This window comes from Gopherus evgoodei, chromosome 11, assembly GCF_007399415.2.
Source record: "Gopherus evgoodei ecotype Sinaloan lineage chromosome 11, rGopEvg1_v1.p, whole genome shotgun sequence".
Taxonomy (NCBI): Eukaryota; Metazoa; Chordata; order Testudines; family Testudinidae; genus Gopherus; species Gopherus evgoodei.
The window spans coordinates 59,491,799-59,515,340 of record NC_044332.1 but is presented as its reverse complement, the minus strand read 5'-3'; the positions used below and the strand labels follow the sequence as shown (position 1 = coordinate 59,515,340).

General features: G+C 37.3%; 1 protein-coding gene across 1 annotated transcript in view; it reads right to left on the bottom strand.

Moving 5' to 3' along the window:
• LRP1B (LDL receptor related protein 1B) overlaps window positions 1–23,542 on the bottom strand; it is an 875,307-nt gene that overhangs the window by 442,965 nt on the left and 408,800 nt on the right. The window contains exons 20-23 of the mRNA XM_030580310.1: window positions 14,411–14,611; window positions 10,406–10,651; window positions 1,875–2,072; window positions 846–1,050 (exon numbers count right to left, since the gene is read on the bottom strand). Of these exons, the coding sequence (XP_030436170.1) occupies window positions 846–1,050; window positions 1,875–2,072; window positions 10,406–10,651; window positions 14,411–14,611 (850 nt within the window). The remainder of the gene's footprint in view (window positions 1–845; window positions 1,051–1,874; window positions 2,073–10,405; window positions 10,652–14,410; window positions 14,612–23,542) is intronic.

Genomic DNA, 23,542 nt, shown 5'->3' with positions numbered 1-23,542 from the left:
TTCACTAATGCCAACTAAATTATTCCCTGTTTCAAGCTGCATTCAAGGACAATCAGGACGAGAGACTCCACTAAGCTAAATTCTTAGTGGATATCACATGTATTCACGAATTTTATTTAAACTTTAAATAGTAAAATCCAACAAAAAATTGAGAAATATAAAGACATTTGTTTAATATTACCCTTACTTGACTTGGCTGTAGTGTACTGAAACATTAGACCATTTTTGCCATATTATCAGGACAGATACACTACTGTTAAAAAAAAAAAAAAAAGACCTACAAATCACATATAGTATTATGTGGAATAGAAGAATATACTGTTTCTTTGACATATGATTTTAGGACTACCTTTAATTGAACAGTTTGCTTTATATTATTAAATATGCATCTAAACAGCCATCAGAAATGCAACTAATTATGTATGCTATAGGGTAAAATAAATGAATTAACCAGTTTAACTAGTAAATATTTTACTTTTGATTACTATTAAATAATAATGCTTGGAACTCATATAGTACTCTTCATCTGCAGATCTACAAGCTATTTACAAAGGCTGGTGAACATTATTATCCCTATTTTAGAGATGAAGAAACAAACAGAAAGGTTAAATTACTTGCCCACAGTCGCACAGTGAGTCAATAAAAAAGTCAAGACTAGAATGACTCCGACATCTCCTGATGCCCTGGTTCACTGGACCAAAAAATTTAGTTCTTCAAGCATTGTTAAAGGTAAGTTAAATGTAAGCGCTCACTCCAAATAAACCAACACACATTCATACATTTCAAGCTTATTCCTCAAAGTGTTTTTATAAGCAATCATGAAAAAAGAATTTTTGTATATTTACCCATATCTAGGATCTAAGGCAATAGCCCTGGGATGCTCCATAGCGCCTGCTATTAATGTTGTTCTTAAAGTGCCATCTAATTTTGCTACTTCAATCTGATCCAAATTGCTATCTATCCAGTATATGTTTCCTGCAATCCAGTCTACTGTAAGACCCTCAGGAGTGGCCAGGCCATGTTGCACTACGACTTCAATGGCACTCACACCTAACAAAGATCAAAAGGTTGCAAACATATAAAAGAATTAGAACAGAGATACAACACTTAAAATGTGATAAATGCATGATCACACTGCCAGCTAAACAAAAATAATTAAAATATGCAAAACTGTATATCACTTTTCTGAGGCTATAGTTAAGACTGTCTCCATTTAATGAGTCTTAATGCTTATTTTTCAGTGAGAGACTACATAATAGGCAATCTGACATGATGATATTTATCTTCATTAGTTATTTTTCTTTTCTCACAAGTAGTGAGAGAGTATATGCTTATGTACAAAATACATTTTTGGTCATTACAGGAATAAGAAATGAAGGGAAATTTAAAATCAAGTTTCTGAACACACTGAACCTTTAAATAATGTGTGATTTTGTTTGCTAGGTCTTCAATGAAAAAATGCATAGGTGTACATCAACCTAGAAAACATTTTTATGAAAGTATTTCTGTATACACTGTGAGATTATGTTGTGCTCTATAGTGTGGTTGGGTCACCATGTTAAAGGCCTCATATTTCTCCATTTGTTAAGGGGAAAAAAAGCTATAATATTGTGCACCAGAATCTGAAGTATCACATTAAAAACTAAGTCTCTAGCCTTTACAGTTCTAAAGATAATATTCAAGTTGTAAACTGAAATAACAAAACCAGTGACTCCTGCCTGAGTTTGGAGATAACCTAAAACAATTACTCTGAGAGGAGTAATACTAATAGCTTGGCCAGAATCTGACAAGTTTGATGTTCTGTGACTGCATTACTTCGGCTGGCACTCTCTTTTTAAGGACATACTAAAATAAGTCAAAAGTTAAATTCATACCTCCAGTTTCAGAAAGCTTGCCTCGGTAAATTTTATCTTCCACCACATCTGTCCAGTACAGTAAGCTTTGATTGAAATGAAAATCAAGTGCTATTGTGTTTCTTAAACCAGGAACTAAGAGACTATAGTCTCGCTTGTGAAGATCAATCTTTCTGATCTCGTGACGAATGGAAAAAATGATGAAAGCTTCAAATGGATCTGGAAGTATAATAGATTGTACATTAAAAATATATAATAAAGAGTAGAATTTTAGTAGACTTACTGATATGAGGCACACACATCTGAACAAGAATTTCAGAGTACTTTATTAGAGGAACAGTTTGATTAAAATAATAGAACTTGTAAGTCTTACTAGCTCATTCATTTTCCAAAAAAGAGTAAATCTTGCAAATATATATATATTGCAGTCCAACCTAGACTTCTGCTCACCTGCCACAACTAAAGGTACTGAATGGATATTAACAACAAGGATATCTGACTCAGACAGTGGTCCACAAGTACAGCACAAAGAATGTCTTCTGGATGAGAGCTAAGTGATGGAGTGTCTTTCCTCCCCTCCCCACTCCCACTCTCCTTCCCTCCCTGGACTTCAAGGATTAAGGCCAGAAAAATAGTTTAAGCTATTAAAACTAAAATAAGAACTTGTGTGATGTTTTTATTTTCTTAAATGTTTCAGAGAAAATAAGTCTGTTCAAAATTATCTAGTATTGCTCTAATTAACAATTAGTTGAAAACCATGTACTGCAACATATATAATACAAAAAAACCCCATTATTTTGTATGAGTTAAACTGCATAAACAACTTATATAACACAAAACTACAAAAACAAGGAAATGTAAAATTAAGGTATGTAACAGCGCACAACTTCTTCAGATTCACTACCACCATCACAAAAAGACCAGACTTTCTCTCCACTAACCATTCTGAACTGTTCTTGAAAAATCATACTCACTTGTGTTTTTTGAAAGGGTGCTAGAACCTGGCTTCTCTATTGACACAGAATTGAGGATATTGTGCATTGTCTGGTGCATGACATTTGTTCTAGTGGAGAAAGTACATCTCTGGGTGGATGAGTAAAAGGAATGTAATGTTAGGTATCTTCACTTTTTATTTCCTTGTAGCTGTGGATTTGTGTTTTAAGTATGTTATGTATATACCCTTAAAACACACATAACGTAGTGATAATTTAAGTTAAGAAAACTGTCTCACACAGCAATGACTAATTTCACAAAGAATAATATTTCTGTCAAAGTGACCAAAGCAAGAAAATCTTTATCCAGCAAATTCAAGAGCTCTACTTTAAAGAACAGAGACTTTTGCAAATAATATTTTATTTTGGAAAACAGACATTACTTTCTTGAAGATCTTCCTCTACAATGCAACAATAATGCTGCTGGACTAGTAAAATCTCTTTTCCTCTACCATACTAGGCCTCAGTTTGGGATGCTGTGCATATTACTGGGGGAACAAGACAAACAGGCAGGATTTCAGAGCCTCCTAAGGTGTCGAAAAGCAGAGTAAGTCAAAATGTTGCAAAAAAGGAACTTTTCACTTTTCTTTTTAAAAACTAAACTTTTTCATGGTCTCCATTAGCTAATAATTGCGCATAAAGATTCAGTTGTGACTTGTAGTATATTAAATAATGATCTCCAACAGAATGGTTCCTTACGTGAAAAGCACTATCTGTTTATGAGCTAACAGGCACTTTCACAATGCTCCTGATACTTGTCAAAGTAGTGAATGATTTTGCAAGATCCTGAATTGGCTGAACTATATGATGATGAACAAGCTCTTCAACATTAGCAGCTCTTGCATCACAAAGGTCAAAAGCTCCTAAGCTTGATGAACAATTTAATGAAGCTCCTGATCTCTGACAAATCAGCAGGTATGGTGTAGAGTACCCTGTTCATCATAAATCTTGTCCTTCATTGGCTAACTGTGGCACAAAAAGACTGTGTTATGACAGCGAGAAAAATCATGCAAACTCAGAAGATGAAATGTTTGGCCTTTTTTAAAATCAACTAGAATTTGGGAACTAAAATTAACCAATTCTCTTCAACACTCCCTCTTCCCTTCACCCTCTCCCCCCCTTCGCTCCCTCTCCCCCCCCGTCTCCTGAGGCAGAAAATACAGGTTTTACTCAACAGATTATCTTTTGAAACTTTAGGCCAGGTATATTGTGTTTTACGGGTTTAACTACTGTTTTAAGTTCAAAACAGAATGCAGCCTTAACCATGGCAACAACAGTTCTGATATAGTAATACAAAGGATGTTTAAGAAATAAAGCTGGACAAAATAGCTTCTTTGCTCTATAAATAATTATATATTTGACAAAAAAACATGCTTATAGGCAACATGGTTTATTATGTTTACACAATTACTCTACAGCATATACCAGTTATAAATAAAGAAATGCAGGCAATGCACAAAAGAGAAATGTCATAGAACAATTTATATGCAGGAGGATCCTAGACTGAAAAAAATAAAATCTTTCTAATCTGGTATGAGAAGTTGGACTACGCAAACCACCCATAGAAGAAAATAAAAAGTGAGACATATAGTAAATCATAATTTCCCTGAAATGTTTTTATTCTGGTCTTCTGTTTTAGATGGGTTGTTAACTGAAATGTCAATGTCACTGGACCTTAGGCTGACATGCATTACCAGACTTATTTGTTACCTTATACTATGCCTTCTCTAACCATACCTCCAAAGCAAATTGGTATCCTAGCTTCCTAAAATATTGAAATTCAACATTTACATCTTAATTCATCCTCCCTTATTCAGAAGTCGTGAGTTACCTAAAAAAACCATATCCCTGAATATTACAGTAAACAGACATTTTAACCAAGAATAAAGTTAGGATTAAATGATTTTTTGTATTTAAAGAAATTATGACATGCTTTTTTTTACTAAAATTACATTGAAAGTTCATTTAACTGTCTTTTGCTCTACTGAATTCTGAAAGGCTGAATATAAACATAGGGTTTAAATATCTCTCAAGAGAACTGTTTCTACCACATTCAATTTTTTCTAATGATTTTTTTCTAGTGTAACTGTAATATACCACCAGTCATTACTGTGCAGAAGTATTACAACAGGAAATGAGGAGGGAGGGTATAAAGAATGCACTTGTTATATTCAATTGGTATGTGAATAATGCCTCTTTTTTGGTGTAGTACTCATACTCAAACAATATAAATCTTAAATTAATAGAACATCTCTTCTTTGGAAAACCAGCATAGAGCTCCATTCTAAGGTAGCCTGGGGCTGGTGCTTCACTCTTCTGTCCCTCCTCCACTGCTGCTGGAGAGGAAACACCATGCGGAGCAGAGGAGAAGGAGTAGGGCAGCAAAGAAGATGACAAGGGATAAAAACAGGGTGATGTTGAAAATGGAAAAACATGGAAGAAAAAGAAAATAGAAGCAAGGGGGAAAGCCAAGAGAAATGAGGAAAAAGGTAGAAATCTGAAAGATGGAGATGGGAGTAAAGAAGGGAAGAAATATAAACAAGAAAAGAAACAAAGACTCCCCACTATCTTAAGGTAGTGATTTTTGTTCATTTCTTATTCTACATTTCAGGATATTTCTCTGGGAAACATCCATTGGCAGGCATTAAACTCTCACCCACCTAGTACCCTCACCATGAGTAATGTACTGAACTGAGTTAACATATTTGTACTATTCATATTAGGTTTCTGGTAGACAGGTAAATTTACAGTTTTTTGAAAAGGAAAGTGCTATATCACTATCTTAAGTATTATTAGTACTATGTTCTATTGAAATGTTTGACTGAATACCACAAAGTGATATTCTATACAAACTTAGTTTCAGATCAGAGTAATAATTCCCCTCAGAACAATTTCATTTTCATTGGAAACCTGATTAGAAGTTGGTCCATTGTACTAGAGAGCTAATCTCCTCCCCATTTCAAGACAATGTAAACCAATGCAATTATGCTAGGAATAAGGTTGCCCCAATGTGTGCAATTAGAGTGAGATGAGAGGAAGTCTGATAGTGTGGATGAGGTTTATTCTCACAACACCAGTTTTAACCCTGCTGTAAATGGACACAACTCCAGGAAAGTCAGTACATTTTTGACTCATATTAGAAAAAGAAATCCACTCCCTGTTATACTCATGCATTCCTAATGGAGCCAATAGATTTAGACACTTTTAAATTCAACTAAAATTTGGCCCAGTTTATGTAGCTTACCACAATGCCAAAATGTATTTTGAACATAATCAGTCATCTGAAGTAATATTAGGTTGATTCAAATTTTTGGTCTTTTTTTTAAAAATGAAAAGAGCCAGAAGTGGAGCAGATCATTAGCTAGTGCAACCCACAACAACTCCATCGACTTAAAAATTCTAAAATGGCAAGGGTCATACTTAACATTATTTTCCTTGACTAAAATCTATGTGCACATGAGTTTAAGTTTGTAAATCAAGGGCAGATACAGCCTCACAAGTCAATGGGAGCACTACAGTAAACGGTTGAGGGGGCACAGCACCTCAGCCCCAGAACCTCAACCCTAATCCCGGGGAACCTCTGTGTGTGTGTGCGTGCGCGTGTGCGTGCATGCGCACAGGAAGGGTTGTGAAGTGCCACTCAGGATTGGCCTGGCTGCCAGTTCATAATACCACTCACTCATATTTGCCCCAGCCACCCCTCCATAATCATGGAAGGGTGGCCAGGCCAAACCTGAGTGGTGCTGCAACTCTGTGAACCGAGTCACAATGCTCAGAGTAGGAAGCTGGGCCCAGCCCCACAGGACAGGAGCTGCTGCTGCAGAGCAAGTATGCAGTGGGCTCACTCTCCAACCGCTGCCACCAAGGCATCCCTTTCACACCAAGTCAAGAGAAGTGTATGTTTGCTTAGTTCTCCACCCTTGGATTCATGATTTCTGGGGTGCAACTAAATCCATGAACCCACACTAAAGACACCACTATTGTAAATCCTCATCAAAAACTGTGTGGGTGAATCAAATAGAGGTTTAAAATGATCTTATCTGGGAGAAACTTATATGGCATAAGGAGGTGGTTAAAAAAATGTTTAGACTACCTTTTCTGTGCATTTCCTTATTTTCAACATTTGATGGTATTTATTTGTTTTAAATTCAAGTATAATTTTTAAATGTTGTTGCTGTAGTTTTAATGCAATCTTTTTTGAAAGCTGTTTTTCCTGAAATCACTGACATTTGCTTCTTTAACACTATATGAATTTTACATATTAAAATTATCAATGCTTATAACAGAAATAATTATAGTAGATTCAGTGTCATTTGGAAATAAGGCTAAGTATCCTTACAAAAAAGTTGCAACAGAGAGTAATGAAATGGTTCAAATATACAAAACCACTTGAACATGACATCACAGATTCACTCTTTGGGATTCTAGCATCTGCATACCTAAAAAGTGCCTGAGTAAGAGATGGTTAATTACTCTATGCAGTAACTGAGGTTCTTCCAGGAGTGTCCCTATGGGTGCTCAATTTGGGTGATTGTAGAGTGGTGCCACTTGGTGGAATGGAGGACCGTCGGAGAGCAGTCATGGTAGTTGAGAAAACCATAAGCCCAAATAGATCATCTGATGTCGAGTGCTGCTCTGTGGCATAATGCTGTGTGAATATATGAGCTAAAGCCCAGATTGCAGCTTTGCAGTTGTCCACAATGGGCACATTGTTGAGGAAGGCTATCAAGGCAGAGAGTGCATGTGTGTGCAGTCCCTAATGGGGATTGTAACTGTTGATGGTGATAACATAGGTCAGTGCAGCTGGATTTCCATTTAGACAACTTTTATTTGGATAAGATGTTAGATAGATAGATAGATAGTTCCGTGATGGAAAGAAATAACTTTAGTGACTTTCTGAAAGACTTTGTCCTCTCAATGTAAAATGCTAGAGCACTGTGGACATTCAGGGTATGAAGCATTGCTTCTTATTTATTCCCAAAGGGCTTGGGGTAGAACGATGGGAGACAGGTAGGTTGATTCAAATGGAATGAGGAAACTACTTTAGTTAAGAATTTGGGATGTAGTCTTAGGGTCACTTTGTTTTTGAAAAATATTGTGTATGGAGGGCGTGCCATGAAGCCCCCCACATCTTCTACTCGTTGGGTGGATGTGATAGTGATGAGCAAGGCCACCTTCATAAAGAGGTGAAGTAAACATGATGCTAATGGCTCAAAAGGGCACTCAGTAAGGCATCACAGCACCAGTTGAGTTCCCATAATGGAGCAGGGGCTTGTATTTTGGGTAAATGTTGTGAAGACCCTTGAGAAAGCCTTTAGTGATTGGGTGGGCGAAGATCGAGAACTTGATCACTTTGTGGTGTAATGCTGTGATTGCTAGGAAGTGTACTCTGATTAAGCTCACTGAGAGAGACTCAATTTCTTAAGTTCAAATGCCGTTGCTGACATATGGCTTAACAGCTGGAGGCAGGTCGTGGCCGATGTCTGTGGGCAAGCTTGCATTATAGTGATTAGGTTGACTAGAGAGGTAAATCTGTGACTGGGCCAAGAGGCTGTAGCCAGAGAGTTGAGGTAGGCCCCGATGAACTCCAGTATTGGCACAGGTAAGAAAGAGATAGTTAGTTAAATAGTTAACTACCCTAACTAGGTTCTAAAAACTAATATTCAAAAGATAAAAGTTAAGCTAAAGATAATACTGAGAGGTGCTGCCCATTGCTCTATTTCAAGTCAATGGCGGTAGAGAAGGAACTGAAGGGAGATTGGTCGCACAGCACCATGTAACCGCCAGAAGCGGTGCAAGATGGGAACAGTGCCTGTGTGACCCAACCAGGCACCGTTACTGAAATTCTCCAATTACAAGCACAAGGGAGCAGATTCTCCTAAAGTGGAGCATCCACAGGGACATTCCTTGAAAAAGAATATATATTCCTGATCTCACATTGTAGCACTAAACATCTTTAAATTGGTCAGTGGAATGGGGGAAAAAAAGATTAAAATGAATGCCTCAAAATGCTTTTTCCATTGTGGATGGTGCTCAGGGTGGTTTCTGTGTGATTTGAAAGTTCAGACAAATGAACTGTAACTAATAGAAAAGGTAGCAGAAATTTAGAAGATGACTCAGAAAAGTCAACTAAGAGATAACAGTGGGAATAATCTGGAATAAATTAAAGAGCTCATATCAAATTCTACTTTGGAATAAGCAAACAAACTCCTACTGAATTTGAAGAAAATTCAATGAGAATTATCTAATACAATGGGAGTTGCAATGAACTCTTTAATTTGAGTTCTACTGAATACATTTTAATCTTAATTCATTATTATAGAAGAACTAAAAAATAATTATTTTGATAAGATGTAATTTGTACTTTGGCATGCTGTTAATTGGAACTAAATTGTGACTGCACCATAACTGCAAAGGAGATGTAATGAAATGTTTGAATTAGCTCAGCTACTGTCAAACTAGATGGTTTAGAATAGGTCATTTACAAAATATCTGAATTGGATATTAATGGAATTATCTCAGGTGATTGATAATGTGATACACAAGATTTCCTTTCTAGCTCATTGGTTCAAAAACAGTCCATGGCATGAATGTGAGAAAAAGGTGAATGACTGGAAGAATTTCTTAATGGTAAAATCTGATGAACTGTGAAACAGTCACCCAAAAGATTTGGTGAAGCACTATAGTTTGAGATATTTAAAATCAGAGTTGACAAAAATATTAGAAAAATAACTGTAAGGAACAATCCTCTAATGGCAGGTGGAAGCTCTAGGTCAGCAGTTCTTAACAAGGGGTATGCGTACCCTTGAGAGTATGCAGAGGCCTTCCCGGGGTAAATCAACTTATCTAGATATCTACCTACTTTTACAAAAGGCTACATAAAAAACACTAGCAAAGTCAGTGCAAACTAAACTGTTATACAAAGACTTGTTTATACTGCTCTATATACTTATACAATAAAAGGTAATTATAAAATTTATATTCCAATCAGTTTATTTTATAATTACACAGTAAAAATGAGAAAGTAAGCAACTTTTCAGTAAGTTTGCTGTGACACTTCTGTAGTTTTATGTCTGATTTTGTAAGCAAGTAGGTTTTAAGTGAGGTGAAAGTTGAGGTATGCAAGATAAATCAGATTCTGGAAAGGGATACATTAGTCTGGAGACGCTGAGACTGCTGTAGGTAACCCAGTAGCTTTCATTTAATATCCAAGCTCCCCAAGGCAGGGGCAGGGACTGTCTTTCTATATTTATATTGCACCTACGACACTGGGGCCCTTATTCTCCTGATTTGGGCCTCTGGGCACTACTTCAGTGCATATAATAAATAACGCAATTATTATCATGATTCTATTCCCATGGAAGTGATGACACCATCCATTAAAAGTTATGGTCCTTACTCCCTCTTCTACCGAGGTTCAGAGTGGAAGGACAGTGGATCTCAGATCCCAGGAGCTGACATTCAGTCAATCATTTAATCTTATTTTACTTGGTTTTACACTTCTTATTAGAAGGAATAAGGAACCTTACAATAGTGAAGAAGCCTTAAATCTCAGCTTACCAATACTAGTGCAACTTTCACCATCATTATTGATCTTCCAGCCTTCATAACAGGAGCACTTGACACTATGTTTGTGCTGTTCACACACTTGACTACACTTAAGATGCTTGGTACAGTAATCCACAATTTCACAGGTTTTGTTGTCTGGATTTAGATAAAGTCCTGGAGGGCAGAAGCACACAATTCTTCTTCCAGGAACTACAGAACACTGGTGGGTACATCCACCATTGTTAAGTGAACATTCATCTGAAATAACCGGAAAAGAACATTAGGAATTGCAAACAATATCAGCTGTATTATACTACACTTCTTAAGAGCTTCTCGGTAATAAAAGAAATTAAAAACCTCTCGTAATCACAAAATGAATTTAAATCTTGCTGAAAAAATATTTGTTTGGAATACTTATCCAGAAAAATAGTACATTCAATTTGCACACATCTGAGGTTGCATTACTGTTACAGGATAGTAAGTTTTTAGCATTGTAGAACTACAATCTATACTATAAATTTTGATAGATTATCAAAGGTATTTTACCATTCATGTATTCAGCACGCTTTGTATTTACTGGATGGTACACTTCTTTTCTCGTGTATTTAATGCTACCATTCTTTGGGCTTCTTGTTTACTATTCACGTATGGGTTTTATAAAACAATTAGTAAAAAGAACAATGGAATTTTCAGACAAAAGCTACATGAAGATAGGACAGTATATTTAAGGTTGATAATATATTTCAGAGTAAAATACATTTACAGGGATGTTGTAATTCTCTCCAAAATAAGCATTCAGTGTCCAAATTCTGCCCTGCAATGACACTACGAGGAAAGGAGAGGGGAAAAACACTATATGTCTAACCTAAACTGGAACTACAAACACTAAAATGTGTTTACTGTAATTGCATAGCTATTGTAGGGGGTTATTACAGGACAGAGTTAAAATTTGTTTGGATGCCATAACTGTACATTTCATATCTTCACAGTTTGATTTTGTTTAAATTGGCTAGAGGCTATTTAGCTCAGTGATATTCTTTTCTGTTCCTAACCAGTACACAGTAACCCCAAATGTGTCTTGGAATGCATTCAGTGTCTCAGAGCACTTGGCTCTGTGTCAAAGTGCCTTATTTCTTCAGCAATCTGAGGCTTCAATTCCTTTTTCCTTCTGTTCCCTGAGTCTTCTGTGTCTTGAGGTTTCTTGTATTTCCTAAACCGATGCATGGAGGGTCTCTGGGATAGGAGGCAAAGGCTATGCTTTTCCCCAACAAATTCTGAGTCTGCTCTCAGTTACATTTGTGCATCCCTGTGGTGTCAAAGAAGCCAGTGTGAAAGGAAATTTCAGGACCTAGTTCTCCATTTTATTTTATTTTTTTAAACATGCTGTGAAAACAAACCCTAAAGAACATTAAGGAGCTAGTCCTGCATTTCCTATAAGTACTAATGTCAATGTGAATTTTGGGAGTACAGGGTAGGTGCACTAATGCATTTATTTACTAGATGTTAGATTTTCTTCTGAATCTTCTAATTTATTCATGCCTCTTAGCTCTTCTGATTCACATATATCTCAAAAACTGAATGTTACGTCTGCACAAAAAAAGTGTATACAATCCAGCAGTCCTTCTATAGGACAGTTTCCCTTGTGATTTTTTTTAAAGTAGTTCCCTTTCTTCTTAGGGTCCTTTTATTTTTCCAGACTTCAAGGTTCTCAGTGATGGGGAAAAAGGGGTAAAAATTAATTAAAATAATACTGATAGGCAAGGGTGCTGCCAATATCCTCCAATGCATATTAACACTTTAAGGCAACAGTCATAAATACCCTCATGCTAATTAGTAAACAAGTAGTAAACCGCTGCTGTCAAATAACTTATTGTCATTATCTTCATCACAGAAAATCCCAAAGATCAAATGCCACCTGGATCAATCTCTGCCTTGGTGCCTGCGGTGGTCTGGCTATGTTTATATCAGTTATGTCTATCACTGGCAATCTTACGCACCACCAAAACTTGATCTCTGTAGTGGTATTCCTTGGTAAATGATTCAGAATTTGTTGATCATCTGTTCTAATAAAATGTCCATTCCACGGAAACTGCTGAAACTAGTGCTGATAGAGGCAGTTGCTGGATTTGGCATCAAATATCTTAATTTCTGTTCCTGTCATGACTCTTGATCTGGAGCAGCAGATGAAGATGATGAGAATGAAAACGTAAATCCAGTGTTCTTTGGCCTTCCTCAGGACCCATGATTTACTGCCACACAACAGAGTTGATATAATTGTGGTTCTATAGATCAGCAGCTTTTTGGCAAGTCTGATGTCATGACATCCCCACTGAGGCCACTGAAGCATGCCTGAAACCTGGCAGCGGCTGCTGCTATATGAGTGTCCACATCTTTCAAGCAACTTCTTACATGGTCTATGATGATGCCCAAATATTTGACGGTTGCCACCTGCTCAAGGCCTGTCCAGAGAAGTAAATAGTGAGTTGGCTGTAATCTAAACCTGTTCGATGGTAATAGTCAGGGACTTAGTTTTATCCAGATTCATAAGGTCCAAAGTGTGTTGCTTTTTGCCTGACTAGATCAGCCATCAGCTTCAGCAATTTACCAGACAGAGCCAACAACAGAGTGTCATCAGCATATTAGAGATCTCAAAGCAGAATGGTGTTCTGCTCAAAGCCACTGCACAGCTGCTTCCTCAAGCTTACCAATCAACTAATTAATGCCAATATTGACCAACGATGGAGCAGAGTGCTGCTTTGTCAAACTCCCCCTGGAGATAGGAAACCATACTGTGAAACTGACATTGACTCAAACACAGATTTCTATTCCATTATAGAGCTCTTCTGTCAATGACACTACCTTTCCAGATCTGACAAACTTCCTGGCTGCCTCATCAGATCCCCAAACCTTGCTCAATGCACTGAATCAAAGGACTAATTGAAGTCTATAAAAAGTGCTATGCGCAGTTTATTAAATTCAGAAATATGGTAAGTATATGGGGGCTGATCCTGACTCTTATATGGTGCTCTGGCAGAATATATGGGACATAAAGGGGTAACTATTGGCTGGGGGTTAATGAGAGCATCATGTGCCTTGTGTCTCAAGCCAAATAAAGTTTACTAGAGCACATTTCCCATTAACAAGGAGTTGTACACCTGAGGATATAAAACCTCTACTCTTGTAACCACCTCTCCTTTCCTACGTTTCAGCCATTTCAGTATTTATTATATATATATTACAGTATTGCCTAGAAGCCCCAATCACAGAACAGGACATCATTATGCTGGGCACTGTACAAACACTTAACAAAAAGGCAGTCCCTGCCTCAAAAGTTTACACTCTAAGTAAAAAATAAGAATGAACAGATGGATACATACAGACTAATGGTGGAGTACAAGGAAACAATGAGATAATATTGAACAGCATGATAGAGTATGCTCTGTCAGAACAGTCCTCTTTTTACATTCCATCTAAAGGATGAACACGGTGCATCTTAATAACATGCTATGGCAAATCTTCAGTACTGACTCAGAAGGAAGAATGACACCTTTGGAATAACAAAATAACCCACACATCACATTTTTTTGCAGCATACTAATGTGTTTCTGAGGAGAAAAAAAAAACACTCTCCTCCCATCTAAGTAGTGATCTAATTCAACAGTGGTTAAGTTTGTGTAGTCTGACAGTATTATAGGCACATTTAAGTACAGGTGTTCTTATATGTGTAAGAGATCTTTTCAACTGCTTATGGCTACAACCATGTACCTTGTAAGGGATTTTAGATTAGAGAACCTATGTTGTTCACCATGCTTCATTTTGGAGAGGTTTGATACAATTTCAAGCACAATATGGACATTATAGTAAAATGTACAAATTACTTGTGAGAACATTTAAATATCCTGCTAGCATAAGATTCTTTAGAAAGGGAAGATGGGAACAGAAAATATCAAGTGGTATTAGGGAAACAAAATAATTTTGAATTCTTTATAGATGTGAGTGTGCCTAAAAATAAAATACCACAAAGGTCGCCTTCATCAGATCCATCAGGACAATCTCTTCTCCCATTACAGAGCTTCTCAGGCTGTAGGCAGATGGAGGTATCATTAGCACAAGGATATTTTGGTGGTCCACACATATAGCTCTCGCAATTATCCTCATCAGACTGATCATCACAATCAATATCTCCATCACATAGCCACGCTTTGCTAATGCATCTCCCTTGGAGAAAAGAGACAAACACAAGAAATCAGACTGAAAATAAACATAGGAAAACCTCTGGTAACATTACAGAGAAATCTATTGTTGTGTTACATTTTAGCATTAATGGTCTCTCTTTCTAAATTAACAGAAATGATGTAAACAAGCTCAGCTTTGTATTTTAAGTTATCTGCATCGAAATAGGCAGCCTTAGTTTCTTGACCAATGTCAAACCTAATAGGTTCTATGTTCAATAAAACTGCATGCAGGCAACTATGCAACCTAAGTAAAATATACTGATTTACAGTTTTATAGGTTGCCCAAAAAGGTTGCAATGTTTCTTCTGCTTTCCTTTCCATTTTCTTTTCTCTCCATCTCTACCCATCCCTAGTAAAAGCAAGGTTCCAATCTGACACTGACTTAAACTAGTAGCTACCATGAACAAAAGTACTCTGTTAATTATATACAATATGTTTCCATATAATGCCAAAGCAGTAATCATACTTTACATTTCAGACAAAGATTTTAGTTTATTATCCATGTATTGTATGATGTTATGATTAAATAACGTCATGATATATATAATCATTGTATGTTAAATAGAGTTAAATTGTAGGATTATAGAAGTATAAAATTGATCATCATTTAGACTGATAATTTATTAGATGTCTAAGTCAGAAAGGCTGAAACACAAGACCTGTAGGTTGAAGCCTTCCAGATTCTAGCTTACCTAGTTTAGGCTTTGGAGATAAGAAATGCTGACGTTAAGTTAGTGACCAAATAATAACCCGATGCCCTAAGATTATGGGAAAAGTGGTACCAAATCGTAATATTGTGAAAAATTAGCTGGAAGATTAATTTAAAATAATAAAAATGCTGTAGAGGCCCATCTGTTTCCAACATGTGCCTAAACACAGTTGTTCGTCAATGCTAATGAGAATAAAGAGAACCTATACAGCCTCTAGCATTTGGGATCCCTTACATTTCTAGGGGATACGGACCAATAAGGGAAACAAGAGGGTTGACACTTCCATGTGCAGAACATAGGTATAGAAAGAATCATACTATAAAAAAGGGGGTGTCCAAAGCAGGAAAATTGAGCTTCCGATGGAAGAACTCCAGCAGGAACCATCCCTGTACTGATGATCAAACCACAAGCGAGCCATCAGACTCTAACACTATCTAGGACGATGAGAATATGTCTGTAGCTGTAACTGGATGGATATATCAAGGATTTGTATATGCTGTGACATTCATAACTTTGTTGGTAACTGTAATAAAAATGATAAAAGATAGTAAACCTTGTTTTCATGATTTTATGTGTTACTGACCTATGGTTTCATGTGTTGCTATGAGCTCTAGATCTAAGGCAAGCAGAGATAACTCTGCTGAACTTGAGACTGTAGCTGCCAGAGCTAAACCCTCGATGAGGTAACATCATTGAAATTAACTTTAAACAAAAATAAAAGCTACAAAATGAAAACATTTCTAGTAGATGAAACACTTTCACAATGTTTTAAATAGACAATGCCCAACTCATTTCCTGCATTGGAAATAACTACACAAGGAGAAAACATTACTTCAGTTTATGCTACACCTCTGTTAGAAACGTTACAGTTGCAGCATTGCCTACTGATAGAGACAGGGTTTGTAACCTCTTAGAAGTATATGGGTGTGGAAGTGGAGTCACTTGGGGTAAAACCCCACATCTACACAAATCCATCCCAAAACAGATTCCCCACAATTATTCACACACACTGACAATTGCCATCAATTGTCTCCAACTATTGATCAGTACTTTTCAATCTCCTTTTAATGGTGTCTATGCTAGTTAGACAAGCATTAAAACTGGTAATGTGCTTTAGAATTTTAGTTCTTTATTGAGTCAATGCCACCATCCCAAGTTCCTCCTTCCCAGGAAACTTCTCTCCCTCTATCCCCACCATAGGACATGGATTAGTCATGCAGAGGAACTTGCAGAAGTGATGGGAGAGGGGAGCAGGCGCCTCCTCACCTCTGGCCCCAAATATTTTAAATTCGTCTCATTATCAGTTTGTATTTTCAGATAAAATATATTATAACAGTCAAAAGTTTTAACAACGTAAGTGTAACAGAGCACTGGTCTGCAAGGGCAGGCAGCACATCTGTTACAGGGACATAGCTCTTTTAAGGCTGCTCATTGTTGGGAGTTGTAGTCTTCAGAAAGGGCACAAAATGGATATGGGTCAGCTGACTAAATATCATGGGACTACCTGAAATACTCCTGGCTCAATCTCAAGAAAAGAAGGCTTGAGACAATCTCCCTGGGGATGTGGCAAGAGGCCCACACAATAATCAGGAAAGGTTTCCCAGAGAGAAGGTTATGTCCTCTCCTCCCAGTTTGCTGAAAACTACAATGACCTTTGTTGGCTGGAATCAAGTGTTTTGCTCATTTTAAATCCTTTCGTGATAATAAAGCTGGCCTTGAGGAAAGGACTTTGAATTGAACTGCAGTTTGGCCATCATTTTACCTTCCTTAGCTGGTGTTTTCCGCTCATCAACTTATAGCACAGTACTGTATGAATGTATACCATACTGTATATTAGGCAGAGGCAAACTAATTCAGATAATATAAGAACAAGTTCATACTTTCATTTAAAATTGGATTATACTAAATCTGATCTTTCTTGAGGTTTGAAAAGAATTGATTGAGCTCATGTTTTTCCCTAATCTTCCGGGTTTTTGCCAAGACCACAACCATAAATAGTGAAATACAATGAGAGTTAGTTTTACAGTTAAGGCACCAGACTGGGATTCAGGAGTTCTGGCTTCAATTTCTAGCTCTGCTACAGACTTCCTGGATGACACTGTGCAAATGGTAAAAGACCCACCTTTAAAATGTTATGAAACTACACATAAAGCACTCAAGAACAGCCAATACTAAATAGGAATAACCCCAAAATATCAAAATAGAGATACAGTTAAGCAATTTAACATTTATGCTTACCAATCCTGAATTACATCTAAAAGAGCATGGCAAAAGGTACACTATCAAGGCAATAATTCACTGTGAGGTAACAGTATAGAGTGCAAAGAATTAGGAGCTTGATCTTGAAGATGCTGAACAATTTTGAAAGGTGCTGAGCACCTTCAATTCCAGTTGATTTTAATGGAAGTTCAGGGTGCTGATCTGTCATAAACAGATTGTTAAGGGTTAATGTCTCTTCTATCTGTAAAGGGTTACAAGCAGGGAACTGGACACCTGACCAGAAGACCAATCAGAAGACAAGATACTTTTAAATTTGGGTGGAGGGAAGCTTTTGTGTGTGTTCTTTGTCCGTTATGTGTGCTTCTCTCAGAGGGTCTGAGAGACCAGACATTACTACAGGCTCTCTAAGTTTCTTTTCAAGTAGTAAGTAAAATAGGCGGTTTAGGCTTTTTGATTGTTTTACTCTATTTGCAATTGTGGATCTGGCTGGTTAACGTTTATATGTGTAGTTGCTGGGAATATTTTGATTTGTATTGGTACTGAGGGGAAAGACTTTCTGGTGTCTGTAAGCTATAGGACCCTGTAATATTTACATCTTGAAGTTACAGAGATAATTCTTTACTTTTTCCTTTCTTTTATTAAAAGATTTCTTTTTAGAGAACCTGACTGATTTTTTTTCTTGTTTCCCTTGTTTTATTCCAGGGGATTGGGATAACTCACCAGGACGGGTGGGGGAGATGGGAGTGGGGAGAGAGAGAATCTCTCTCTGTTTTCCTTGAATCTGTTTGCCTCTTTGTGGAAGGGAAGGGAGATGCTTCTCTGTATGGTGATTTAAGAGGTTGGATCAGTATCTCTCAGGATAGCCCAGGGACGGAAATTCTGGGAGGGGGAAAGGTGGGGGAATGGTTTATTTCTCCTTGTTTTAAGAACCCAAGGGATCTGGGTTCTTGGGGTCCCCAGGGAAGATTGGGGGGGTCAGAGTGCCCCAAAACACTATATTTTTGGGTGGTGGCAGTGCTATCAGATCTAAGCTGGTAATTAAGCTTAGAGGATTCAGGTGCTAGTATCTCATTTTCTGAACTCTAAGGTTCAGATCTGAGAGGGAATGTTATGACATGAGCACCTCATAGAAATGCTCAGCAACTTCTAAGACGGAGGCCAAAGGACAGCCATCATTCCACTGACATTAAAGGGAGCTGTAATCCTTATTCCTTCCAAACAAAAAAAATGAACAACTTTGTTTCTATCTACTCACTTACAGTTACACAAGTAAATAATAAATAAGATAGAGCAACCGGGAAACAAAGTCGTATGCATAAACTTAAATACGTACATTCAATCAAAAGTGCTTCTAGAGAACTTCCATCTTCATCTTTAACTTGAAAAGAACACTGGAATTTAAATACCATCACAAAGACAGCAGCAACAAAGAAAATAATGGAAAATGTTTGTGCCATGCAAATTGGCTGTATCCCAAAATAAATTGATGCTGATTCCAGTACAGCCTCTAACCTCTACTTCAATCTGTTTTATAGATACAACCACTTACAGAACAAATCTGTTTACTTGACTTCATGTTAATGAAAAGAAGATATATTCTATAACACAGGATTCCTCTTCAACTGTGATAGGTTTGACATATCTTATTAAATAAAAGAATATACTTATGTGAACAAATTAATTCTGTCCAGATTTAAATGAGGCACATAATGAAGTATTTATGCCTATACTGATGTTGTTATTTCAAATTATTGCCCTTGCATGAGACATACATTTTTTTTAATTTTCCTGACACCTTTTCTAGTATAAGAGCTGCAACAATTTATATCATCTATCTATTGTTTTTCATATCTCTTATACACATGAAGATAGATGTATTGTCTGTAATGTACTCAATAAAAAGCTCTCAAATAATAGGCACAGGTATGTGGGAAAGCTTGATTCAATGCATTCTCTAGTGGTTTTGATTATCTATGAAAATTAGCAATCCTAAACAGAGACTTAATATTTACATACGGTTCAGTCTATCAGTATGTGGAGCATAGGAAGCCTTTGGTTGTATTTTCTACTGAACTGCAAGATGACAGTTTTCTTCTAGTATCTAAAACACTGGTGTTCTCCCATTCTGCACTAGAGGTTCCCACTGAAATTGAGGAGTGTTTTCTCCCCTGACTTCTTCAGGAGCAGGCTTTAATCAATGACTGCACTGGGTCATCATCTTTGTTTGTTTCAATACAATCATTTTAAGCTACTTCATTTCAAGGAAGGTGGGAGGAGAGAGCAATATTGTTATTTAAAGGTTTTCCCAAAAGTAATCATTTGTTTATGCACATCAAGTGCATCTCTTGGCTATTACGGCAGGAGAGGCCATTTCAATTCCTAAATGGGATAACTATTATTGCAGATCACAGAAAGAACAATATGTTCTATAACACCATCTAAAAGATTGTTCCTCAGTCTGACTGAAGTGTTTGGATGCTTGTATTACTGTAGTATAAATAATTATTATACACAAAAATATATATTACAAATGTTATGGTTGAGAAGTTAGGAAATGCCAGAATTAAGGTTGCCTGTTCAACTTTACTTCAGCCTCATTTAATCACATCATTACATACTGTTCCTCTTCCTTCCCATGTTTCAAGCTGGGTACTCAAAGGAAATCACCATTAACAGCCAGCAGCACTTGACTTTATAATGATGACTTTTTTTAACTTAAAAATAAAAAGCCAACTGAAAAAAAAAAAGGTGTGAAACCATATTGAGACTCACAGGGGTCATTAGTAGGGTGAGTATCTTTAGGCCATCTGCACAGACCTCTGCCACTTAAGCAAACAGAGAACTGGTAGCAGTAGTAGGCTGTTATTCTCAATGTGGATCAGCCACTAGAAAGGGATGCGACACACTCTTTGGAAGTGAATTTCCTAGATATTTACTAACTCTCAGAGGAACACTGAAATTCAGCAACTTAGGGTTCAATTCTTGGTTCTGGAAAGGATTGCTCTAGTGGTCACGGACCTCTGCTCTCATCCCCTCCAACTTGTCCTTGTCCCAGTAGCAGCCTATTCCCAACTCTCATCCCTGATTCCTCACCCCAGTTTTCTTCTCACCCCAGCCTAGCACTGTCCTAAGCCCAGTCTTCTTGCCAGAATCTTCCTTCAGGTTCCAGCCTCAGTTACCACATTACCAGTCTCCTCTCTGCCTCTGAAGCTCCTTACCAGCCAGTCCAGTCTCCTAGCTGTCTCCATTCCTACCTCCCAGTGCCAGTATCTTTGCCCAGGCAGTTCCTGTCTCATCCACTGAAATATCTGTCTCAACCTATTCTCTCTGCTGCCCCTTCCTCCCCACATCCAGCTCTTGTCTCCTCTGCATTCTGATCAGGATGATTTTGCTCTCTCTCGCTCTCCCCATATTAATATAATGGCATCAAGAGCGACAGTGTCCCTGCTGTCAGTTTATGTGTCAGACACTACAGCATTTGGGAGAAGCCATTGAAGGGAAAGTCCTGCTCAGCCCCTGAGGTACAACATGCCTTGTACAAATAATAGATAGTTTGGATGAATTTCCACAATGAAAGCAAAAGGCATGATGATAAATGAAAGACCAGTAAAACTCACTTGAAATAAATGTGAAAGTTTGGGAAATATATGCCCCCAAGGTGATTTTTTTTTAAGTTTAGAGGTCTACAAGGTGATTAACTAAGGAGAAAGCTGAAGGGGAAAAACCCAGAGAAAACAATAGCACTTCTAAATGGGACATTTGTGTTTTAAGACAAAAGTTCTACGGGAGGTTTTTTTTTTAAAGGGTATATAACTGCATGACCAGTAACAACAGGCCTGATCCTGTTCCCAAAGTCAATGCCAAAAATCCCGTACGATCATTGGCAGCGGGATTAAAACCAACACTCTGAAACAGTTACATATGTTAAGTGAGAACATTCAAATGTCATGATTCATAATGTAAACTGCTCAGATCCCACCCTGCGTACAGCATTATACAAATGGCTAAATGCATAAGGTGGGATGACAGACATTGCACTGAGGAAATTATACACTACTAGAGACAGGAACTGGATTTGATGGACCAACGATTGGATCTAGCATGGCATGTCTTACGCTTCCTCTAGTAGTACAGTAACTCCTTGCATAACGTTGTAGTTATGTTCCTGAAAAACGTGACTTTAAGCAAAATCATATTAAGCAAATCCAATTTCCCCATAAGAATTAATGTAAATATGGGGGGTTAGGTTCCTGGGACTTTATTTTCACCAGACAAAATACTATAGTATACATATGTATACACAGTATAAGTTTTAAACAAACAATTTAATACTGTACACAGCAATGATTATTGTGAAGCTTGGTTGAGTCAGCAGGTTGGATATTTCCCATGGAATGCCTTACTGCTAAATGATGAACTAGAACTCGACTGAGCCCTCAAGGGTTAACACATTATTGTTAATGTAGCCTCATACTCTATAAGGCAGCATGAATGGAGGGAGGAGGGACAGTATGGCAGACAGAAACAGAGACATACATCCTGTGTGTGTGGGAAAGAGACACGCACATTGCCCCTTTAAGTATGCTGAACCACTCTAAGTAGATTGACTTTTTAAGTAAGCCAGGAAGTTGACAGCAGCTGCTGCCAGCACGCTCCCTCCATCTTGAGCCCTGTCATGTCTCCCCCCGCCCTGCGCTTTATGGAAATGGGGTAAGCAGGGGGGAGGGGGACACCCTGATATTACCCCTCCCATCTTTCCTCCCCCAACATAGCAAGCAGGTGACTCCCAGGAGCAGCTCCAAGGCAGAGGGCAGGTGCAGCACATTGCAGTGGGGGGAGAGACAGCTGAACTGTTGGCAACTGATAGCCTGCTGGGTGGCTCCCGCACAAGGAATTTAGGGGAGCAGGGACCTGATGCGGGGCTGCCGATCCACCCTGGTTCCAAACACCCACCAGCTAGCTCCAATGGACTGCGCTTTCTACAAGCAGTGGACAAAGCAGGCAGCTGCCAAACAACCTTATAAGAGAGCATATTCTTTAATTGATCAGCAACGTAACAACGAAACAACGTTAACCGAGACGACTTTAAGTGAGGAGTTACTGTATCTTCCTTTTTAACCTCATTTTGAGATGTAACAACTAAAGTTTCCAATAGCAAATACCAGTTTTTATTTATTTCACATAGTTGTATTCCTTATTAAATATAGTCACTAAGAGCAACGTTTTAATTATTTTGTTGAGATGACATATTGGTAATTAACTTTTTTTTAAAAATACATTCAAGATCTGATTTCTGTACATAGTTCAAAAAGCCAAATGGTGGTACATTTGAACATATTTCAAAGAAAACCTAAGAGGGATTACACCTCAGTCTGAATCCTTGTCCGACATTATGCTGTAGCTCCAGATTAAATATAATCCAATATCTATACAATATTAAAAATGTTTTTGAATGGGGTTGGATATGAACAGACTATTACACTACCCATATGCAGATGTTACAAATATTTAAAGATTGGATATTAAAATGCTAATTAAAATATCTATTTGTTAACTATCTCTGGGTTTATCATTTGCTTTAATGATACATTGCATTCCCAAACTAAGAAAACTTGCAATAACAGCTTTGAAATGGATTCCATAAAGATAGATACAGTGATGATTTACTTCTTTAATTGGACTATTCTTGAGAAAAATGCACTATGTCAGGTTTTGTTTTGTTTTGTTTCAAAGTATCATTAAACATTAGAAAAATTTCAAACATGCTTTAACAGTTCAGCTTTATTATTGCTTAAATACATTTATATTATCATAAAGTACCCTCCTAGGTAGCAAAAAGATGTGCAAAATGTATTGTAAGGGCTCTATTAGTTGTAAATCAACATATTTTAATAGCATGTTTTAACGATTATTTTAACCAATGAGGCTGCATCTTTCTTTAGAAAATAACTGAAGTTCAGATAGAAAAGTTTGATTTAAATCAA